This window comes from Aphanomyces invadans, assembly GCF_000520115.1.
Source record: "Aphanomyces invadans strain NJM9701 unplaced genomic scaffold supercont1.48, whole genome shotgun sequence".
NCBI classification, from domain to species: Eukaryota; Oomycota; class Saprolegniomycetes; order Saprolegniales; family Verrucalvaceae; genus Aphanomyces; species Aphanomyces invadans.
The window spans coordinates 120,877-137,185 of record NW_008580193.1 but is presented as its reverse complement, the minus strand read 5'-3'; the positions used below and the strand labels follow the sequence as shown (position 1 = coordinate 137,185).

The 16,309-nt window shown below is 55.9% G+C and overlaps 9 protein-coding genes across 15 annotated transcripts in view; 4 read left to right on the top strand and 5 right to left on the bottom strand.

The window, feature by feature from the left end:
* The first annotated feature begins 1 nt into the window (after nucleotide 1).
* Nucleotides 2-1,636, top strand: H310_13207 (hypothetical protein). The gene is made up of 3 exons (XM_008880615.1): nucleotides 2-1,028; nucleotides 1,083-1,198; nucleotides 1,248-1,636. The coding sequence occupies exons 1-3, from the start codon at nucleotides 467-469 to the stop codon at nucleotides 1,599-1,601; spliced, it is 1,032 nt and encodes a 343-aa protein (XP_008878837.1). The 5' UTR covers nucleotides 2-466; the 3' UTR covers nucleotides 1,602-1,636.
* Nucleotides 1,637-1,701: 65 nt separating this feature from the next.
* Nucleotides 1,702-2,645, bottom strand: H310_13206 (hypothetical protein). Its single transcript, XM_008880614.1, has one exon. The coding sequence runs from the start codon at nucleotides 2,587-2,589 to the stop codon at nucleotides 1,849-1,851; it is 741 nt and encodes a 246-aa protein (XP_008878836.1). The 5' UTR covers nucleotides 2,590-2,645; the 3' UTR covers nucleotides 1,702-1,848.
* Nucleotides 2,646-2,751: 106 nt separating this feature from the next.
* On the bottom strand, nucleotides 2,752-4,319 carry H310_13205 (hypothetical protein). 4 transcript variants are annotated; one of them, XM_008880611.1, is made up of 8 exons: nucleotides 4,251-4,319; nucleotides 4,108-4,197; nucleotides 4,008-4,064; nucleotides 3,533-3,943; nucleotides 3,422-3,464; nucleotides 3,259-3,369; nucleotides 3,081-3,211; nucleotides 2,752-3,032 (listed from the first exon to the last, which is right to left on the bottom strand). In XM_008880611.1, exons 1-8 carry the CDS (start codon nucleotides 4,302-4,304, stop codon nucleotides 2,811-2,813), a joined length of 1,119 nt encoding a protein of 372 aa, XP_008878833.1. In that variant the 5' UTR covers nucleotides 4,305-4,319; the 3' UTR covers nucleotides 2,752-2,810. The 4 variants fall into 4 exon arrangements, with proteins under 4 accessions (XP_008878833.1, XP_008878832.1, XP_008878835.1 ...); XM_008880610.1 differs by having other exon boundaries at nucleotides 2,756-3,032; nucleotides 3,422-3,473; XM_008880613.1 differs by having other exon boundaries at nucleotides 2,756-3,032; nucleotides 3,081-3,369; nucleotides 3,422-3,473.
* Nucleotides 4,320-4,447: 128 nt separating this feature from the next.
* Nucleotides 4,448-6,649, bottom strand: H310_13204 (hypothetical protein). The gene is made up of 4 exons (XM_008880609.1): nucleotides 6,465-6,649; nucleotides 5,995-6,400; nucleotides 5,835-5,943; nucleotides 4,448-5,770 (listed from the first exon to the last, which is right to left on the bottom strand). Exons 1-4 carry the CDS (start codon nucleotides 6,640-6,642, stop codon nucleotides 4,763-4,765), a joined length of 1,701 nt encoding a protein of 566 aa, XP_008878831.1. The 5' UTR covers nucleotides 6,643-6,649; the 3' UTR covers nucleotides 4,448-4,762.
* Nucleotides 6,650-6,716: 67 nt separating this feature from the next.
* H310_13203 lies at nucleotides 6,717-7,501 on the top strand. Of its 2 annotated transcripts, XM_008880608.1 has the most exons (3): nucleotides 6,717-7,189; nucleotides 7,252-7,387; nucleotides 7,443-7,501. In XM_008880608.1, the coding sequence occupies exons 1-2, from the start codon at nucleotides 6,738-6,740 to the stop codon at nucleotides 7,382-7,384; spliced, it is 585 nt and encodes a 194-aa protein (XP_008878830.1). In that variant the 5' UTR covers nucleotides 6,717-6,737; the 3' UTR covers nucleotides 7,385-7,387; nucleotides 7,443-7,501. The 2 variants fall into 2 exon arrangements, with proteins under 2 accessions (XP_008878830.1, XP_008878829.1); XM_008880607.1 differs by having other exon boundaries at nucleotides 7,252-7,501.
* Nucleotides 7,502-7,629: 128 nt separating this feature from the next.
* On the top strand, nucleotides 7,630-11,045 carry H310_13202 (hypothetical protein). The gene is made up of 10 exons (XM_008880606.1): nucleotides 7,630-7,713; nucleotides 7,786-7,899; nucleotides 7,949-8,323; nucleotides 8,403-8,756; nucleotides 8,809-9,024; nucleotides 9,076-9,738; nucleotides 9,912-10,249; nucleotides 10,311-10,476; nucleotides 10,568-10,666; nucleotides 10,721-11,045. Exons 1-10 carry the CDS (start codon nucleotides 7,669-7,671, stop codon nucleotides 10,919-10,921), a joined length of 2,571 nt encoding a protein of 856 aa, XP_008878828.1. The 5' UTR covers nucleotides 7,630-7,668; the 3' UTR covers nucleotides 10,922-11,045.
* On the bottom strand, nucleotides 10,603-12,374 carry H310_13201. Of its 2 annotated transcripts, XM_008880605.1 has the most exons (7): nucleotides 12,252-12,374; nucleotides 12,060-12,172; nucleotides 11,969-12,017; nucleotides 11,794-11,918; nucleotides 11,290-11,728; nucleotides 11,089-11,244; nucleotides 10,603-11,044 (listed from the first exon to the last, which is right to left on the bottom strand). In XM_008880605.1, exons 1-7 carry the CDS (start codon nucleotides 12,357-12,359, stop codon nucleotides 10,967-10,969), a joined length of 1,068 nt encoding a protein of 355 aa, XP_008878827.1. In that variant the 5' UTR covers nucleotides 12,360-12,374; the 3' UTR covers nucleotides 10,603-10,966. The 2 variants fall into 2 exon arrangements, with proteins under 2 accessions (XP_008878827.1, XP_008878826.1); XM_008880604.1 differs by having other exon boundaries at nucleotides 11,089-11,728.
* Nucleotides 12,375-12,638: 264 nt separating this feature from the next.
* H310_13200 lies at nucleotides 12,639-13,708 on the bottom strand. Of its 2 annotated transcripts, XM_008880603.1 has the most exons (5): nucleotides 13,455-13,708; nucleotides 13,338-13,397; nucleotides 13,092-13,268; nucleotides 12,891-13,040; nucleotides 12,639-12,828 (listed from the first exon to the last, which is right to left on the bottom strand). In XM_008880603.1, the coding sequence occupies exons 1-5, from the start codon at nucleotides 13,686-13,688 to the stop codon at nucleotides 12,742-12,744; spliced, it is 708 nt and encodes a 235-aa protein (XP_008878825.1). In that variant the 5' UTR covers nucleotides 13,689-13,708; the 3' UTR covers nucleotides 12,639-12,741. The 2 variants fall into 2 exon arrangements, with proteins under 2 accessions (XP_008878825.1, XP_008878824.1); XM_008880602.1 differs by having other exon boundaries at nucleotides 13,092-13,397.
* Nucleotides 13,709-13,790: 82 nt separating this feature from the next.
* Nucleotides 13,791-16,309, top strand: part of H310_13199 (hypothetical protein) — a gene marked incomplete at both ends in the record, with an annotated part of 3,703 nt that continues 1,184 nt past the window's right edge. Inside the window, 8 exons of the mRNA XM_008880601.1 lie at nucleotides 13,791-14,005; nucleotides 14,065-14,332; nucleotides 14,407-14,575; nucleotides 14,627-14,747; nucleotides 14,792-14,871; nucleotides 14,934-15,095; nucleotides 15,140-15,676; nucleotides 15,722-16,049. Of these exons, the coding sequence (XP_008878823.1) occupies nucleotides 13,791-14,005; nucleotides 14,065-14,332; nucleotides 14,407-14,575; nucleotides 14,627-14,747; nucleotides 14,792-14,871; nucleotides 14,934-15,095; nucleotides 15,140-15,676; nucleotides 15,722-16,049 (1,880 nt within the window). The remainder of the gene's footprint in view (nucleotides 14,006-14,064; nucleotides 14,333-14,406; nucleotides 14,576-14,626; nucleotides 14,748-14,791; nucleotides 14,872-14,933; nucleotides 15,096-15,139; nucleotides 15,677-15,721; nucleotides 16,050-16,309) is intronic.

Here is a 16,309-nt window from a genome sequence, read left to right as displayed (position 1 = left end):
TCTGGTACTCTGACTATTGCAGAACTTGGGAAGAAGGTACCGCGAATGTCTTCATCTGAAAGCGTCCAAGAAGGATGGACTTCAGCGTGCCTGCGTGCACTGTGTTGACAACATGTCCAACAGATTGGTTCGAACAGCTCAATCTCGGTCCTTGAACGGTTCAATTGTCCGTTCTCGAAGCTCGTATCAGCCTCTATGGACCTGCCCACCAAGCTACGAATGCCATCGCACAAACGAGGCGTGCAGCTTCATGAACAAGTGTGCCTAATGCGTCTTCTTGATCGCTGGAGTCGTCTCGAAGCTTCCATGTCGCCTCCATGCAGGAGTGCGGGTCGGGCGAGCGTTGAAAGCGCGCGACTGGGAATGGCATTACCCGCCCATGGGCGGGTAGCCCATTTTTATCTTGACTAAAGTATGAAAGTTTCAGCAGTTGGGGCGATTGGTTGGCGATCTGGTTTTGAAAAAGATGTCGGAGACGAAGGACGTCCCGGCCGCCGCGGCGACGACGCCGTCCGTGGAAGGCATGACGAGCAAGGATTACTACTTTGATTCGTACTCGCACTTTGGCATCCACGAAGAGATGCTGAAAGACTCGGTGCGCACCAAGACGTACATGAACGCCATTCTCCAGAACGTGCATTTGTTCAAAGGCAAGGTTGTGCTCGACGTCGGCTGCGGCACCGGGATTCTGAGTATGTTTGCAGCGAAAGCAGGGGCGGCCCACGTCTATGGTGTGGACTGCTCTGGCATCATTACGCAAGCAAAACAGATCATCGCGGATAACGATTTTAGCGACCGCATCACGCTGATTAAGGCGAAGGTTGAAGACATGGAGCTGCCTGTTCCCCACGTCGACATTATCATCTCCGAATGGATGGGGTACTTTCTCTTGTACGAGTCTATGCTCGATACGGTCCTGTATGCCCGCGACAAGTGGCTTGCTCCTGGCGGCCTGCTCTTCCCCGACAAAGCCGTGCTCTTCCTTGCGGCTATTGAAGACGGCCAATACAAATCCGAAAAGATCGATTGTACGTGTTGCTTCCTTCCGTGCACTTGTCTGATGGAGTGTGCATTTCCTGTAGTTTGGGATAACGTGTACGGCTTCGACATGAGCTGCATCAAGAAAATCGCGATGTTAGAGCCGTTGGTCGACACAGTCGACGGCGATGCAATCATGTCGAACGCCACGCCAATTCTCGTACGTTGTCGCTTTTTTTAACTCCAAGTTGCTCATGACGTCACATCAGGATATTGATCTTGCGACGGTGAAGAAGGAAGATTTGGCATTTTCCTCGCCATTTTCGCTCGTGGTGTCGCGACAAGACTTTTGCCACGCCTTGGTGGCATACTTTGACTGTGCATTCACCCATTGCCACAAACCGATCTCGTTCTCTACGGGACCTCGCGCCAAGTACACTCATTGGAAGCAGACTGTGTTTTACCTTTCCCATGCGCTGACGTGCTTCCCCGGTGACGTTATCGAAGGCACCCTGACATGCGCACCGAACGCAACCAACCCCCGCGACCTTGACATCGACATCTCGGTGCACTTTGACGGCGCGTCCACCCTCGACGAAACCATGACGTACCGCCTTCGATAAACCGAAAATGACACATTTCTTTTCCCGCCAAAAATTTCCATATTCTAATTTTTCGAAATCTCGCGAAAATGAGAAAAATCCCCTTCCATGCCGTTGGCAAGCCCAATACAAAACGCTGGTATATGTTGAATTCATGGTGCAGTAAAATATTTCGTGGGCAAGTGGAGATGTATCGGCGATGCTTGAAGCACCAACGACGCCACTGGAGATGACGGAGTTGGAGTGGGTATGGTATTTGTGGATAAATTTATAAGTCTTCTTCAAACTCGATGCCCGAGTCCACGTCGTCGTCATCGTCGTCGCCTTCGTTCACGTCCATGTCGATGTCTTCTTCATTCGCATCTCCTTCCATGCCATCTTCGTCGTCTTCCATTTCTGGCTCGATCACAATGTCCGGGTGGAGGTTGTCAAGCTGTGCAGCGGCCTTTATTAGTTCTTCTTCGTTGAGCATGTCCATCTCGTTCAAGTCGGACGCGTTCATGTTCTCATCAAACACGGCCGATGCACCGGCACCAGTCGCACCAGGTGCCCAATCGATGGGGAATCGTGTGACGCGAGGCTTGTCTGCCAAGATGTTACGTTGAAGCTTATGGATGTCCACGACCGCAGGAGGGTTCTCCAGCAAGAAGGGGTCTGTGTAATCGTTGTTGACGTAGTACCCGACACGGACAAATTCTCGCGACTTGTACGAACACGTGACGAGCACGACTGTGACGCCAACCTTGTCTTCTTCGGGGATGTTGTTCGGATCGGGGGGCTCGGACTGGAACACAAACTTGTTTGTGCCCACGGGCACCGGTCCAACCAGCACTTCTTCCAGTACCTGGTCTCGACTCTCGTCCTCGGCGCTGCCTACGTATGTGATCTTCCATTCCAAGTCGTCTTCGAGGGGATGCGCGCACTCGAACGTGACTTCGAACTGGAACGGGTTCGTGAATGCTGTCGGGTTGTCCAGCACCGTGATGTTCGTCAGCGTTACGTACGCCATCCTGCGTGCCTCTCCTGGGAATGTCCTCGGATCCGCTTGAGCCTACTGCCGCGAATTCAACACTGCGCGCGCGTTCTGCCGCGGTGACCACCGTATCCGGATAATCCACGGCGATTTCCCGCGTCGTTTTCAATTGAATTGAATTGGGCGACAAGGAGCATACAAATCTGAATACATTTCATTAAATTATCACGTTGAATCGTCGGCGCGCGAAAACGCGGTCATGATGAGTCCGTCGTGGGATGGACGACGAAGACGTCCATGAGCGCCTGCCGCGACCGCGGTGGGAGCGGCTGATGCAGTCCAAATATGCTCTTGTACGGTGTCTTCTTGGGCGCCGACGACGATGACGGCGAGAGGCGCTTACCGGGCTGAGACAGAGCCACACTCGCCGTCGTGCGCTTGCGCGGAATCCATCCTGAGTTGTCTTGCCGATGCCGCGCCTGTATCCATTTCAGTGGAATGTCGACATGCTAAGGGAAGGAGCGGACCTGTTTGGTCGTGGAAACAGTTGGAACGATGTTTTCTTTGTCGGGAGGGCCATGGCATTGTAATGGTGGTGCTGTGGCTTCGACACGAGCGCCTGATCGAGTCGCGAAATCGTCCATGAAGTCAATCCCATCTATTGAAATCATGAACAATCTTCAACCCAGCAACAAGTGTACTTACCACTAAGCGACGAGTCGTCCGAGTCGATGTCCGAAACATCATCGACCCCTTGAAGGGCATTCGCAGCAATGGCATCATCATGTGGGTCGTGTTCTGGATCATGAATCACAGCTACGAGAGATCATGGACATTCGGAACTCGTGGCATTCTAGCAGTGACGTACCATCGAAGACGTAGCTGTCGTCGGTGTGATATCCGTCTAAGTCCTGCGAACACTTCGACGGGCGTCATCGATTGCATCCTCGACAGAACCACGATGCCAGGATGGACTGACCATGTCATGAAACAATTCGTCGCCATCTTTGTCGTTATCAGCCAAATAGTCGTCTTGCTGTGGCGGCAGTGGATCTGCAGGTTGAAATATGCCGAGATCGAATGTCGGCGGGACCATCTCCATTTCAGTGTCTGGGGCGTTGGACGCAGACTCATCAACGATGGTGCAAAGGTTGTTTTGCTTCTTCGTTGTCGATGAACTTGTAGTCGAAGAGTATGCACGGTACTGCCGCTTGTTTGCGTCCAACGCGATGTCGGCGTCGTGGAAGAGCACATTTGCTATCTGAGCGAGCTTTGTCGCTTCACGGAAGTATACTGTGTGCTCCATGTTGTAGTTCTGCGCGTTGTTGAACACAACGACGACGTCGACTTTGAATTCGTCAAACGAGGCATACTGCCGTCGCGATACTTTCTACACATGGTTCGATCGTTCATGCACCGACAAGGCAAAAATGATTCGTTGACGTTGCACGAACCTCCTGAATCGTGGAGAAGTCCATTGGCGTCAACACTTTGTCCAAGTAGTCTGGGACCTGGCCGCAACTACTTTAGACGCATGTTGCTCTGTCAACATACCGCTCGAACGTCGACGGGACGCGCGAAGAGCTCATACACGTCCTTCTTCTGGAGTGCCGCCAACGTCTGCGTCATGACGTCTTGAAGAAACTTGTGCCACATGTTACGTGAGCGATTCATGATCGAGAGTGCGCATGGGGTACCTCCTTGGGTTCCTTGCTCGAGATGCTTCGTCGGGATGGCAGCATCCGTGCCATGGCGGTGAATTGGAGCGGGAAAGAAAGTGCATACTTCTTGATATATTTTTCAATATATCGTAAAAACGACCTAAAACACCAATTTTTACGATTATTTCGAAGCAATTTCAATATATTTCATACAGAGTTGACATTCAAATTTCGCGCATTCTCACGGGAGCAAGGACTCCGTCAATGGCGCCTGTTGAGGATGCAACTGGCACAGGTAGATGCAGTCCTTGGGATAGGTAGAGCGTCCTCGACGAACTACGCGCGACAGCATGTACCTAGAAAAAGAGTCGACGGATGGAATGCTTCTCTTCGCGAACTCGAAGGACTGTGTAGTCAGAACAGGCGGCGCGTCAAGGACGATTCCTCCAAGTCTGGCCCCTCTCTTTGAGCGAGTCAAGACGCTGATTCCCCTCAGCTTGTGGTGATGTAAGTGTTTTCTATAGGCCACCCCGTGTTTCTATTGTACATTATCGAAGGCTGGTGTCGTCCCCGAAGTGGCGCTTGAGCACTGCCGTCTTGTCTCGCTCAGACTCTGTAAGGATTGCCAAGAATTGCTCCGTCACTTTGGTCTTGAACGTGTGGAGTTCGTCCATTTCAATTTGCGCGTTCATCAACTGCTGCCTGCGGGTCGCATACTCTACTTCGGCTGTATCCTTGCGTTGCTGACGCCACCGCCTTCTCGCCCTCGTGCTTCTCGCGTGAAAACGACCAACACTGTCCATGTCATCCCCACGAAGTTTCACGTGGCTCAACATTCGTCCACCCACGTCAAAGCACGCAAATGCGCGTCGGTACCATGGCTCCTGTGTCACGAGTTCGTCGCAGTCGTCGCCATCGTCGTCATCCTCGAAAGGGCCATCTCGATCTTCCACGAGCTCGTCCAAGCGGTAACTGGCTTCCGTGAACATGGCGGCGGCAGACATGTACGCGACGACGGCGGCGTCGGCAGCGCGATGGACTTGTTCGATCTTGTGTCGAAAGACGGCTACGTCAGACGCAATCGCAATGTCCAGGCCTTGAATGTCGCGGCACAACTGGTCCATGTCGAGGGGTTTCCGGTTCGACACGTCGTTGGATGCGTTCGGGTCCACTTCAGGGTAGAACAAGTCGTCGTCCTTCTGAGCGCTGGAACCTATCGCGATGTCTGCAGCATGTGACCACCGGTGGACAAGTTCTACGTGACGTTGGTCCTCCAGGTCGACCAGGATCGACCGAGTGACTTTAAATTGCATGGCGGCCTGCACAAACCAGTCCGTCGAGGTGGCGTCGGATGGCGCCAGGGGTAGTGTCGGGTTGCGCGACAACAGAATGCTGGCTTCGTTCATGTCGGACGCCTTGAGTAGGGCAGGCTCCATCGACTCGAGTAGAACCAAGGCGACGCGGAACAGCATCTTCATCCCGTCAACGAGGAAGCGGTCCCAAACATGCGCGAACAATTCGAGCGGCAAGATGCGTGCGAACAACGTGGCTAGCCACTACAAAATGCACACCATCGCGGACGTGAGACGTGTCAGAGGAATTCCATCTCGAACGACGCACCTGCGTGGCAAAATAGCCAGCGTGCATCCCAATCGAGTGCAGGTGGCTGTTGAGCCGCGGTAAGTGGAGCGCCATGAGCTTATGCAGGGCATATATACGTTTGCGCAGCCTAAACGAGGCGCAAGCTCCATGATAATCGATCGGGAAGGCGTGCACGCACCCTGCCATACCAGGGGACCACAGCGCGGAATGTCGGCGAACGACGAACGACACGACATGAAAAGCGTCTCGATCCACATGCAACATGGATGAATCGATGGATGTCCACAACAGCAACAGCTTGGCGGCAACGAAGTTCATGCCCTGACAGTATCCAACTTCAGGCACATGCACGGACACGGCCTTGAGGACGTTTGCCAAAAGGGCGGGGCCATGTGTCGATGCAAAAAGCGGCTCCAACGGAAATGTACGGTCAAGGTCTCGGAGAATGATGCCGTCCAGACCGGTCGTGTCAAGAAAGGGCAATATCGTGGGATGGTGTCCAAGAAGCGCCGTCATGTCACCAGTATTGTCCGAGGTCGCGATGGTCACCCACCACGCACGGCGGAGCGACTTAGGAATACCCCCTGCATCGTTCATGCAAGGAATGAGATCGTCGTCGCACATGGAATCACGCAACGTGCGTGTTACCTCGGAGCCGTTTTATGAGTCGAGGGTGCTTTGTCACTACGACGAAGAGCACTGTGCTTGGTAGGACCCATCCGTGTTCCACGAGGACGAGCAGCGCATCTTCCACGTTGCCTCCACCATCGCATACTCGTCCAGCTGCATGAGTCGCGTGAGACGTCGGCGCTGCTCTCCTTTGCATATACTCGGGTTTTCAAGTTTATACGGATAATTCCATTTTATCCGGCTAGCGTCGACGAATTCCGCGCCATTATTGTGATATTGTGTCATTGTTCGATGCGCATTGCGGTGAAGGTTCAAGGAGACCGTGTCCGGCTGGTTCCGTACGCGGCCCGACATGTGCTCAAGTACCACGAGTGGATGAAGGATCCGTTCTTGCTGGAGATGACGGCGTCGGAGCCGCTGTCCCTGGAGGAAGAGCAACAGATGCAGGTGACTTGGCGGGAGGACCCAACGAAAGCAACCTTCATTGTGTTCGCCCATGACGCAGGTGACGAGGAAACCGAGGACGAAATGGCTGGCGACGTCAACTTGTTCTTCAACGACGACGAAGACGTGGCGAATTGTGAAATCGACATCATGGTGGCGGAAGCGCGTTATCGAGGGAAAGGCATCGGTCGCGAAGCTGTCCTGCTCATGATGTCGTACGCCGTCGTACACTGGAAAGTGCATCGCTTCTACTGCAAGATCAACGAAGCGAACGAAGCTTCGTTGGGCCTGTTCCGCAAGTACGTGTGGTTCGTGTCGACACTATGGATGATTCGCCCTCACCTTGCTTGTCTGCTTCCAGATTAGGCTTTGTCCAATGCAACTACGTCGCGGCGTTCCACGAGATCGAACTCGAGTTTCTCCTAAATGACGTAAATCGCGACGCATTCGTCCAGCGGCTCGAGCGCGCCACCCTCATGCCGGCCGTCGCTTGACTCGTAGGTCTTCATGTTGACTTCCTCACTTGACAACGGTTTGTTATAATTCCATTAGACTTGATGAAAAATGTCCAATCTTTAATACAAACTGCAACCATGCATTTTTTAAATGCATCTATGTTGATGGGTGATGTTATTTATAAAAACTTGCTTCTCATAGGATTATAAATTCCAACAATTTTATTCATCGACTTGGTATAACATGCTACCTTCGGAGTTATAATTGGACGTCACTTTCGTAACCGACCCGACGCGCCAAGCGGCAAACAGGTAACGCTCCGATGCCGACGTCGTCCAAGGCGTCGGGAAAGACGTCCGCAGCGGAGGTACGTCCCCGCTATTCCTCACAGGCATCGCACATGTTCCTTTGGGTTGGATGATCATGTCATGTCTCGTAGCCGGCTGCAACCAACGCAATAGATGAAGAAGCCGCCAAGGCCGAACTTGCAGCCGTCGAAGCCCAAGACGAAGACGACGTTGACGACGAGAGCGACACCAACGAAGAAGACACAGTATGGCACACGACAGTGGGCGGAGAGATCTCATCTGGTGTGTGCGTAGGGCCTCACGGAGAACCAAAATCGGTTGTTGTACCTCATCTCCCTCTACACAAAGCCAGCGATCCTGTCGACGGACAAAGAAGAATGGATCCGCAAACCCGCGCTGCTCGTGCTTCTCTACGAAGCTATCGTGTCCCAGGCCGTCGACTACGACTACGCGCCGGCGTCCGAACTCGTTGAGAACAAGCGCAAGTACTTTAACATCTCGCAGGAAGGCAAGTCCGACTTGGACTTTCTGCGCGAAGAAGAGCTCTTGAATGGGCTTAAGCTTGCGTCCAAGTCGTACCAGCCCGTCACGTGCTACCAGATCTCAGAGAAAGGCCAGGAACTCATCACGAAGCTCGGTAAAAGCGACAAGGCCCCCATCCACGGCATGGTACGCGCCATCGATTCGACCCCTCGTCGTCGTGGAGTTGTCGGGTCGGCCGTGGGTCATGCTGGTGTGCCTGGTCTAGGCCTACGCCCCAGGAACGCGCAACCTGCTGCGGGTGGAATGGGACGGCCACGAATACTGGCTCGTCGACAACGAGAGCGGGTATCGCCGTGTGTCGTCTGTCACCGAAACCGAGACGGTCTCGTACGTGTCGAGTGCGTACGTTCCGCAGTGCCTGCGGCGCGGCGGGCGGCCGACCCTGAGTAACGCGCATCGCGCCCACGAGTGCGGCCTCAGCGACTCGACGATCAAGGACCAGCTCGACGAAATCATCACGCTCAACTCGGTGTCGCTCATCGTGGCCGAGTTTATCCCGTTTGGCGCGAACCAGCTCGTCCAGCTCAATTGCAACCTCGGCTCCACCGAGCGCGTCCAGGTACGTGTGTGCTTCCCATGGCATCCGGTGCAACCCGCCAACGTCCGTCTAGGGCGGGTTCTTTACGTCGGTCGTCGACGGCAATGCCACGGGGACGCAGATTTCCGTCGACCCGGGACTCACGTCGGTCCACATCCTCGACTACTCGCTGACAAACCACGTCAACTTTGAAGCAGACATCCATTACCCCGAAGCGCCGGGCGTCGTCCAAGTCGAGACATTCGGGTGCTCGCTGACGGCGTCGGGGTCGTGTTTCTACGGCATGCAAGTGCGTCGTCTTCCTGTGCGATCCCCTCTTGTGACAGTCGGTGTTCGGCAGGTCGAAGCCATCATGGACCGTATCAAGGACAACATTTCGCTCGACCATCTCTCGCGCCTCCTCGTCGACGTTCAGAAGGATTCGTCGCAGATCGTGGACTCGGTCCTGTCGGCGTACCAGCGCAGCCTCCTCGGCCTCGTCTTTATGAACGAAGATTCGAATCGCGACAAGATCAACTTGATCATTGCCAACGAAATCACGCCCCACTTGACCGCCGAAGAGTACATGGACAAAGGCGAGTACGAGAACGAGCTCAAGCAAGTGATCGGCGACACCCGCGCAGCGTTTGACATTTCCGAGCACGACACGCTCATCTTTGGCGCGTTCGGCCTCCTCATTGCCGGCCCCAACTCGCGCCACCACGAGCCGCTCCTGTGTTCGTTCCTCGAGTACGAGTCCATGAACCTGTTTACGCAGAATTTCTTTGCGCGCGTGTTCATCGTGGTCGACGACATGAAGACTGTCCGCACCATGATCGACGTCGCGGAGCGCGACCCGAATCGATTGTCGGACATTCGCCGCCGCCTCGCGGTCCTGTCCAAGGAAATTATTCTGCTCGAAGAGACACTCGGGTTCCTGCGGGAGTCCCTCGACGACGCCGAGATCCCGCCGGAACCCCCCGAACAGGCGGGCCGGGCCCTCTACGAACGGCTCCAGCTTGGGGTACGTCGCGATGCGAGCTTGTGTGCGTGTCTGCCGGTGTCGAGTTGGGGGAGGGCCGGTATATCGTTTGACAGGGCGAGTTGCAAATTCGATCGCGCGCGTGTGTGTGGGCCATCTTCGCGCGATTCCACGGCGCGTTGTGTGCGCATGCTCATCGTGGTCGATTGCCCTAGAGCTTGAGCACGCAGCTGAAGCGGCGGGTGAAGGACTTGGAGAAGAAAATGGACGGCGCTCGGCACGAGCTGGCTGTCCTGAACGAAATGAGCACGATCTTTAGCGAAGACCGCATCTACAAGCAACACGAAGCCATTCGATACCACACGCGAAGCTTGTGCGAACTCCAGACGATCAACGAGCGATCCGCGACAACGCTCCAGCTCATTCAAGTCGTCCTGTCCGGTTCGCTCGCGTTTCAGATCTTGCACCAGTTCACCGGCGACTGGTCCCTTCTCAACGAGAACTGGGCCAAAGCGTTTTTGAATCCGCTCGTTCTCGACAATCCGGGTCTGTGGTGCGTCATACCGCGCCGCAGCGCTGGTGGTGACGTGACCGTTCGTTTTTGTGTTGAGCAGGTTTGTCCTGAGCTTGCTCTTTTGGGCCGCCGTCGCGACGGGTCTCCTCTTTCTCCTCAAGACGTTCGTGAACCGGTCCCAGGGCATCGTGACCATCCGCATGACCAAGCAAGTGCCGATCGACATGAAACTCTTGGCGACGTTCCTGCGGACGAAAAACATCTCGGTACGACATGGTGTTGTCGAGTTCCATGGATGGTCCCGAGCGCACGGCGGGGATGGTATCGTCGACCGAGTGGGGTGACGGCCGTCGGTAGGACGAGTCCCACGTGTACGATGGCAACGTCAAGGTCGCCAAGGTCATGTGGAGCGAACAGTTCCAAAAGGAATGGGGCGGGACCGTCCCGACCGTCCAGGTGCGTGTGCGGCGGCTTGGATCGTGGTGGTGACGCACGCCATGTTGGACGTAGCTCGAATATGACGAAGAGAATGCGTTCATGCTTCAAATCGTAATCTCGTACCAACGACGGCAAGCGAACAAGCAACTCGCGTTCAACGCGGACGAGTTGTACACACGACTGATGCAAGAACTGGACGCTGCCAAGATTTTTACGCCAGCCACGCCACAACGCACCCCATCGCCCGCTGTCGAAGATAAGCGTGCCAACTAGCGACACATGTTGCACGCGTCTTTTTCCAAAGCCACCGAGACTCACTTAGGCCGTTGCTTGTAGCCGAGCTAGAAGCGCCTGTGTCGTTGCGATCGTTGCATCTTCACTCGATACAAGGGTGGGCTACAACAGCGTCGAGTCAGTTGGAACCCACACGGATTCTCGACCTGGCACGCCGCCGACGTGAAATCAATGGTCAGCCGTCCTTCCAGCACAGACAATTTGTGCTGCATGGTCGCAACCCATTGCATGCCTTGTGGGGTGTTGGCCTGCATGGCGTGGACAAATGTCGCGCACGGCACGCCCATGAGCTGTTGGACAAACTGGCGCAGGACGTCGTCAACGGTGTCGATCGGGAGGACGATTACCACGGGATCGACATCGACCAAGACGGCCCGCGTCGCATCTTCGACGTACACTTTGAGCTGGTACACCCCCGTTTGGAACTGGAAGGACACGACCGACTTGACAAAGCCCTTGACGATGACACGAGATGCGCTTGCCACGTTGACGGTGGAGAGGTACGTAAACGGAGTCATCGGATCCGCTGCGGCTTTCAGCGACGACGTCGAAGATGGCGCGCTGGACGTTGCGCGGGGTCGGGCAGACGACGTGGCAAGGCGTGGTGGCTCGTAGAACAAGTGGCGGATCGATGGGTCGGTCGACCGCTCTTCGTCCGAAAGATCGGCGTCCCACGGCTTGTCAGGGGTGGGAGTTGGCATGGTGACGGGAGGAAGAGGGTTGACGATGGCTGCTGCAGCTGATGGAGGAGGAGGTGGCAACGGGGGTGCCGCTGCTCTGTCGTGTCTGTGACAGCTCGGTTGAGACGGTTGCCAAGTAACTCGTGATGAGAAGTCGACGCAGGGACGTACTCGCTCGGCAATAGAGACGTCGCCGATGGGGTACCTTCTAAAGCATCGTTTCCACTCGCGCCAAGCACTACTGCCGACGTGAGCATGAGGAGGCCATGTCGCACTGCAACGTTCTCGATGACGATCTGCATGTCATGACGCCATCAGTCGGAGCACGGCGCATCTGGATGAATACCTTTGTGCCGCGCGGAGTCTTGGCGCTCAGCTGGCGAATGGGCTTGTGTCTGCAAGGACGCTGAGTCCTTCAGAAATGGTCAAAAACGTACTCGATCGCATAGGCCAACGACGCTCCATCCGTCAGACATAGCTTCAGCATGCGGTTCGGCGAGTCCTCTTGCCGCTGTTCGTGCCCTGCAGCAACATTTGATATGTCCACTATCTGCATGTGGGGGTGACTCGATGCTGTGAGCAATGCGGATGCTTCCAGCCATCATAAATCGGGAGGCGTACATCAGTACCTGCAAAAAATAGCGCCCTTGGAGCACAACGCGGTGCATGTTGGCGAGGTCGGGCGGCAGGGACGGTTCGCACGATGTCTCGATGTCGGCAAACAAGAACTGTGCCATGACGAATTCGTCTTGCTCGTCTTTGGGGAGTGCTCTATCCCCCAAACCACATCATGCTTCGTAGACACTCGCTCCAGACGTCATATGGATGCATACCTCGACATCGTCCGCGTCAAAGCAGTCAGATGTGCTTCGCATTGTCGCACCCAGTTCTCGCGCACCCGCGCAATTTGGCGGCACGCGTCCATTTCAAAGTCCGCGCTGCAAGGATGGATTTTAGCCAACGGAATCGGCATTTTCAGAAAAATTCACTGTATAACCAATTAAAACTCTCTAAATCGCTGAAATTGGAAGTAATTTGACCAATGAAAGACAGTGAATATTTAACCATGAGTCCAACATGTAACTGGCAACATCAACAAAAGCGGGCGCGGCCGCCGCTTTATCGAGCGGTGTAGTAGTCGGACACCGGTTGAGCAAAGGGGATCTTCTCGTCATGCAATTCACTGAACAGAACATCCGACGCGAACTACACAGATCCGTGTTTGTGATTGCCATGGGAGCTGCGACCTGATCGATCGCGGGACGTACCTCCGGTCGATGGCGCAGCAAGATCACTTGAGGAAGCTCTATGCAATGAACCTTCCCAAGGTAGAAGAGCACGCACACGGACGCGACACTCAAAACGTACAAGATCAACACTTGTGAGTAGTCGTCACCCTCCGTGTGCGCCAACAGCACCTACGTCGTTCACTCATGACCTTCAAGTCGCCATGACTCGACAGGACGTACCGTGGAGACAACGAACGCGGCGAAGAAGAGCAGCGCCGTGATGCCCGTGCGAATGTTGTAGTGTCGGTTGATGTCGACGTCCGTCGTGCCACGAGGGAAATGGCCGAGAAAGTGGTCGATCTTGCGATGGTAGTATCCCAATATCTTCAGTTTGTACGGCGCCGTCGCGAGCTCAATCTGGTCGCCATGTTCGTTCATCAAGCTGAAAAGCTTGGTGGACAGAATGCATGCATTGCGCGTACGTACCTCCGCCCAGTAGCTCCAACGATTCGCATGTCCTTCCGGCCACCGCACACAATACCGATGCTACGACACACAGCTTCGTCATGAGGACAACAATTAGATTCGTCGCCACACACGTACCAAGGCGCGCGCGAGGACGAAAAGAACCATGAGCACGCTGAAGTAGAACAGCGGCTCCTTGACAAAGTAGTTGCACGTGTACGCTGCCAGAATCGTGGGCACTGCGATCAACATGGACCAGAGCACGATGAAGAGCAGTCGCAACTTCTCGTTGTGCTCGATCATCGTGTCGTCCAGGAAGGGCGGGAACCGCCGCAGGATGTACCGCTGGTGCTTCTGGTACGTCTCGGGCATCGTGTCGTCGGCGGCGAAACGCGGAATGTCTTTGCTCCCATATACGATTGTAGAGGTTTTGACGGGAGGATATCCATTTTGACAGTTTTTGTCGTCGGTGCAATGAGCGCGGCGACGGTCGCGCCGATCCCGGACGAAGTCGGGCTCTTGCTAACTCCCCAGCAACGCAATGCTGTGCAAGACCGTGTGAATGCGCTCTTGGGATGGAACTCGCGGGAACTTGCGCCCATGTCGACGAGCATGCCCATGCTCCGGTCCCATCGAAAGCAAATTGTCGACCTCGGGTATCTCGTGGGGTCGCTATGGACCGGCATCCGGTGCGTGTGTGTCTGTCGTGGGTCGATGCACCGGCATGGCGTTGATGCGTGGATGGTAGGTACTTGGCGCTTCTCGTGTCAGGACGTTGCTACTTTATCGCACACAACTACGAGATCCGCGAGACGTGGTTGTTTGCGCCGCTGCGGCAACAAGACCGACCGCAGTCCATGGCAAACGCCAGTGAGAACGAGCCGAGCCAGCACGTATGGACGATTCTCGATGGCACGCTTGTGCTCAACCAGGACAAGCTGTGCTACGTCATCTCGGACATGCTTGCGATGAACGGCGTGTCCGTGATGTCGCTCAAACTCGAGGACCGCCTCAAGGTATCCATCCAACCCGCTCCCCTTTTTCTCGTCTGCGCGTCGTGCCGACGTGCTTCTTGTATGCGCTTCTCTAGACGATCCAGAACTCGGTCATCAGTCCGCTGCTCAAAATTCCCATGGCCAAGGGCCATCCCCCGAGCCAGTTTTCACTGCTCTTCCCACCCAACCGACCATTGAACAAGATGGCGAGCTCGGTCCGACAGCTCACACCGGTGCCAACGAACACAGCCGTCCAGCACGCAGGTACTTGAACCGCCGCTCGTGCTCGACGGTCTCGATAATCGTGCTCGTCAGGACTCATGTTCATCCCGCTCTCGCTGCCGTACGCTCCTGGCCACAGCAAAGGCGTGTACTACTGGACGTATCCATCCGCGGCTTCCGCCTTTTTCCAGCTCGGCGTCGACTGGCGCGGCATGTACACCGAGCACCTTTCTCTCGCATGTGCTTCCCGCGTTGTAGGCCCAAGAAACCTGTTTTCAAACTCAACGTGTTTGACAAAGGCATGAATGTCTTCTACGACTGGATCACGTTTCCTCAAGGTATGTGCCGCGCCGCGGTGGCGGCGCCAGCGCATAAACGTCATGGTCAACCGTATATGCAGACGCGTACGACCACTTTTGCGCCGACAAGAAGGTGTCCCACCGCATTATCGAGTGTGTTTTCGACCCGGACATGCCGACATTTATCCCGTCGGACGACAAGAGCGACAATAGCGGCCACACCAACTTTCACCATGACGTGCACGGCGTGGGGTATCGAAAAGGTGCGTGCGCTGGGTCACAGCGTCTCTCACGAGTTGTGTCGCAGGTGGTTGGAAGCTCATCCGTGTGCGAAAAGACATGGGTCGGCCCCACGAGCGAGCGCACGTCGGCGCGCTCGAGAAAGCGCTCGTGCACGACCCGATTCGCAGCGACGAGCTCGAGTTTTTCTTTACGGACCACCACCACCAATACCCGTCGAAAGCGCCGCCAGCGACCGCGACTGGACCGACGCTGTCGTCGATGCCTCCGCCAAACCTCGCGCCCGACGAAATCGAAAAGTGGAAAAAAAGCGGCGGCGGCGGCGGACCGACCGGCCAAGGCGTGTGCTACGACTTTCAAAACAAAGGCGTGTGCCAACGCGGCGCCAAGTGCCACTTTTCCCACTGCGCGTGCCACAACGTGTGCCAGTGCACGCCGGCGGCGCACACGTACGGCCAACGGCCCGACTTTCGACGGAATGATCTCGACGCCCCGCCGCCCGAGACCCTCCTCGGCCCGACAGAGTCGTCGTCCGGAGCCGACGGCACAACCGCGCCGACGGGACCGCTAGACGACCACCATGGCAACGGCGGCGTGGAAGGAGGTGTGGCCCGTGATCACGTCCAGGTTGAGAGCGTGTTGTGTGTAGGCATCGAAGCCAGCGCGGCGAGTGCTGGTGTCGCGAAAGGAGCTGTCCTGGAATGTCTTGGTGGCGCGGCCACCATCGCGACATCTCGCGCGTCCAAGCAGCTCGCGACGGCAGTCTCGTCCGGCGTGTACGCACCATTGACGTCATGCGACAAGGAAGCAGTGGCGGCGAAGCGCGCGCTGCTCACGGCGACGGCCAACCGACGGATGTGGTCGAGTCTGGGCGTACTCGACGCGGCCGATGGAGGCGGCGCCAAGAAGAAGCTCAAGAAGGCGCCTGGACGTAGCGCCAAAGTCGGATGGATTGTGAGTGCGCTGGGCGAAGTCTCGTACGTGCGTGGTGCCACGGCGGGCGGTGACAAAGCATAGCCAATATGAAAGATCGATCTGTTCGATGTGCCTTGTGCCGCCGCACGGGAATCCCGCGGCAAGTGGCGGCGAAGGTGACGGATTGAGTGCTGCATTCCTGCCTGCCGAAACATATCGTCAGAGAGCAATGCATGCGCTGTGCACGAGGAAGCCGACGAGCTCAGAGACGGTCGTGGGAGTCGGACGTATGCGTGGAGGGAGCGGCGGTGTGGCGAGCGCA

Coding starts and splice junctions, on each gene's coding strand:
- H310_13202 (XM_008880606.1), top strand. CDS start 7,669: ATGCCGACGTCGTCCAAGGCGTCGGGAAAGACGTCCGCAGCGGAG. Junction 7,900..7,948: donor ACACCAACGAAGAAGACACA/GTATGGCACACG, acceptor GTGTGTGCGTAG/GGCCTCACGGAGAACCAAAA. Junction 10,250..10,310: donor CTCGACAATCCGGGTCTGTG/GTGCGTCATACC, acceptor TGTGTTGAGCAG/GTTTGTCCTGAGCTTGCTCT.
- H310_13204 (XM_008880609.1), bottom strand. CDS start 6,642: ATGCAAAGGAGAGCAGCGCCGACGTCTCACGCGACTCATGCAGCTGGA. Junction 6,401..6,464: donor ACTCATAAAACGGCTCCGAG/GTAACACGCACG, acceptor TGAACGATGCAG/GGGGTATTCCTAAGTCGCTC. Junction 5,944..5,994: donor TGGTCCCCTGGTATGGCAGG/GTGCGTGCACGC, acceptor CGCCTCGTTTAG/GCTGCGCAAACGTATATATG.
- H310_13201 (XM_008880604.1), bottom strand. CDS start 12,359: ATGGCACAGTTCTTGTTTGCCGACATCGAGACATCGTGCGAACCGTCC. Junction 12,018..12,059: donor TCGTTGGCCTATGCGATCGA/GTACGTTTTTGA, acceptor GCGTCCTTGCAG/ACACAAGCCCATTCGCCAGC. Junction 11,045..11,088: donor TCACGTCGGCGGCGTGCCAG/GTCGAGAATCCG, acceptor ACGCTGTTGTAG/CCCACCCTTGTATCGAGTGA.
- H310_13206 (XM_008880614.1), bottom strand. CDS start 2,589: ATGGCGTACGTAACGCTGACGAACATCACGGTGCTGGACAACCCGACA.
- H310_13205 (XM_008880610.1), bottom strand. CDS start 4,304: ATGGCACGGATGCTGCCATCCCGACGAAGCATCTCGAGCAAGGAACCC. Junction 3,944..4,007: donor ACTTCTCCACGATTCAGGAG/GTTCGTGCAACG, acceptor AACCATGTGTAG/AAAGTATCGCGACGGCAGTA. Junction 3,033..3,080: donor CTGTTTCCACGACCAAACAG/GTCCGCTCCTTC, acceptor AAATGGATACAG/GCGCGGCATCGGCAAGACAA.
- H310_13207 (XM_008880615.1), top strand. CDS start 467: ATGTCGGAGACGAAGGACGTCCCGGCCGCCGCGGCGACGACGCCGTCC. Junction 1,029..1,082: donor CAAATCCGAAAAGATCGATT/GTACGTGTTGCT, acceptor CATTTCCTGTAG/TTTGGGATAACGTGTACGGC. Junction 1,199..1,247: donor CGAACGCCACGCCAATTCTC/GTACGTTGTCGC, acceptor ACGTCACATCAG/GATATTGATCTTGCGACGGT.
- H310_13200 (XM_008880602.1), bottom strand. CDS start 13,688: ATGCCCGAGACGTACCAGAAGCACCAGCGGTACATCCTGCGGCGGTTC. Junction 13,398..13,454: donor TCGTCCTCGCGCGCGCCTTG/GTACGTGTGTGG, acceptor TGTGTGTCGTAG/CATCGGTATTGTGTGCGGTG. Junction 13,041..13,091: donor CCGCGTTCGTTGTCTCCACG/GTACGTCCTGTC, acceptor TGAACGACGTAG/GTGCTGTTGGCGCACACGGA.
- H310_13203 (XM_008880608.1), top strand. CDS start 6,738: ATGCGCATTGCGGTGAAGGTTCAAGGAGACCGTGTCCGGCTGGTTCCG. Junction 7,190..7,251: donor TCGTTGGGCCTGTTCCGCAA/GTACGTGTGGTT, acceptor GTCTGCTTCCAG/ATTAGGCTTTGTCCAATGCA.